The sequence below is a fragment of the Geospiza fortis genome, unplaced genomic scaffold (genome assembly GCF_000277835.1).
Source record: "Geospiza fortis unplaced genomic scaffold, GeoFor_1.0 scaffold48, whole genome shotgun sequence".
NCBI classification, from domain to species: Eukaryota; Metazoa; Chordata; class Aves; order Passeriformes; family Thraupidae; genus Geospiza; species Geospiza fortis.
Window position 1 is genome coordinate 439,331 of NW_005054594.1, and position 284 is coordinate 439,614.

At 67.6% G+C, this 284-nt stretch overlaps 1 protein-coding gene across 1 annotated transcript in view; it reads right to left on the reverse strand.

Annotated features, from left to right (window-relative positions):
• Positions 1-250, reverse strand: part of PLA2G12B (phospholipase A2 group XIIB) — a 9,770-nt gene extending 9,520 nt beyond the window's left edge. Inside the window, exon 1 of the mRNA XM_005430025.1 lies at positions 13-250. Within this exon, the coding sequence (XP_005430082.1) occupies positions 13-250 (238 nt within the window). The remainder of the gene's footprint in view (positions 1-12) is intronic.
• Positions 251-284: the final 34 nt, after the last annotated feature.

The following is a 284-nucleotide window of genomic DNA, read 5'->3' on the forward strand; positions in this document are numbered from 1 at the left end:
AGGTTCACTCGCCATATCGGCACCGGTACTGGCAGACTCCGTTTTTCCCCCCGAGCAGTTCCAAGAAGGAGTCGAAGTAGCTGTTGACCGTTTCAAAGCCATCCCGGATGGCGTCGATGCCCCAGTCGGAATAGGATGACGCTGCCTGCGAGTCCTGGGGCCCGGGGCTGTCGGGCGCTGCCTCCTCGGAGCCGTGGCCCGGGCGCAGGCTGAGGCACAGGAGCGCTGCCCCCAGCAGCAGCAGCCGCATGCTCAGCGCGGTGAGCCCCGGGCGGGCAGAGGGG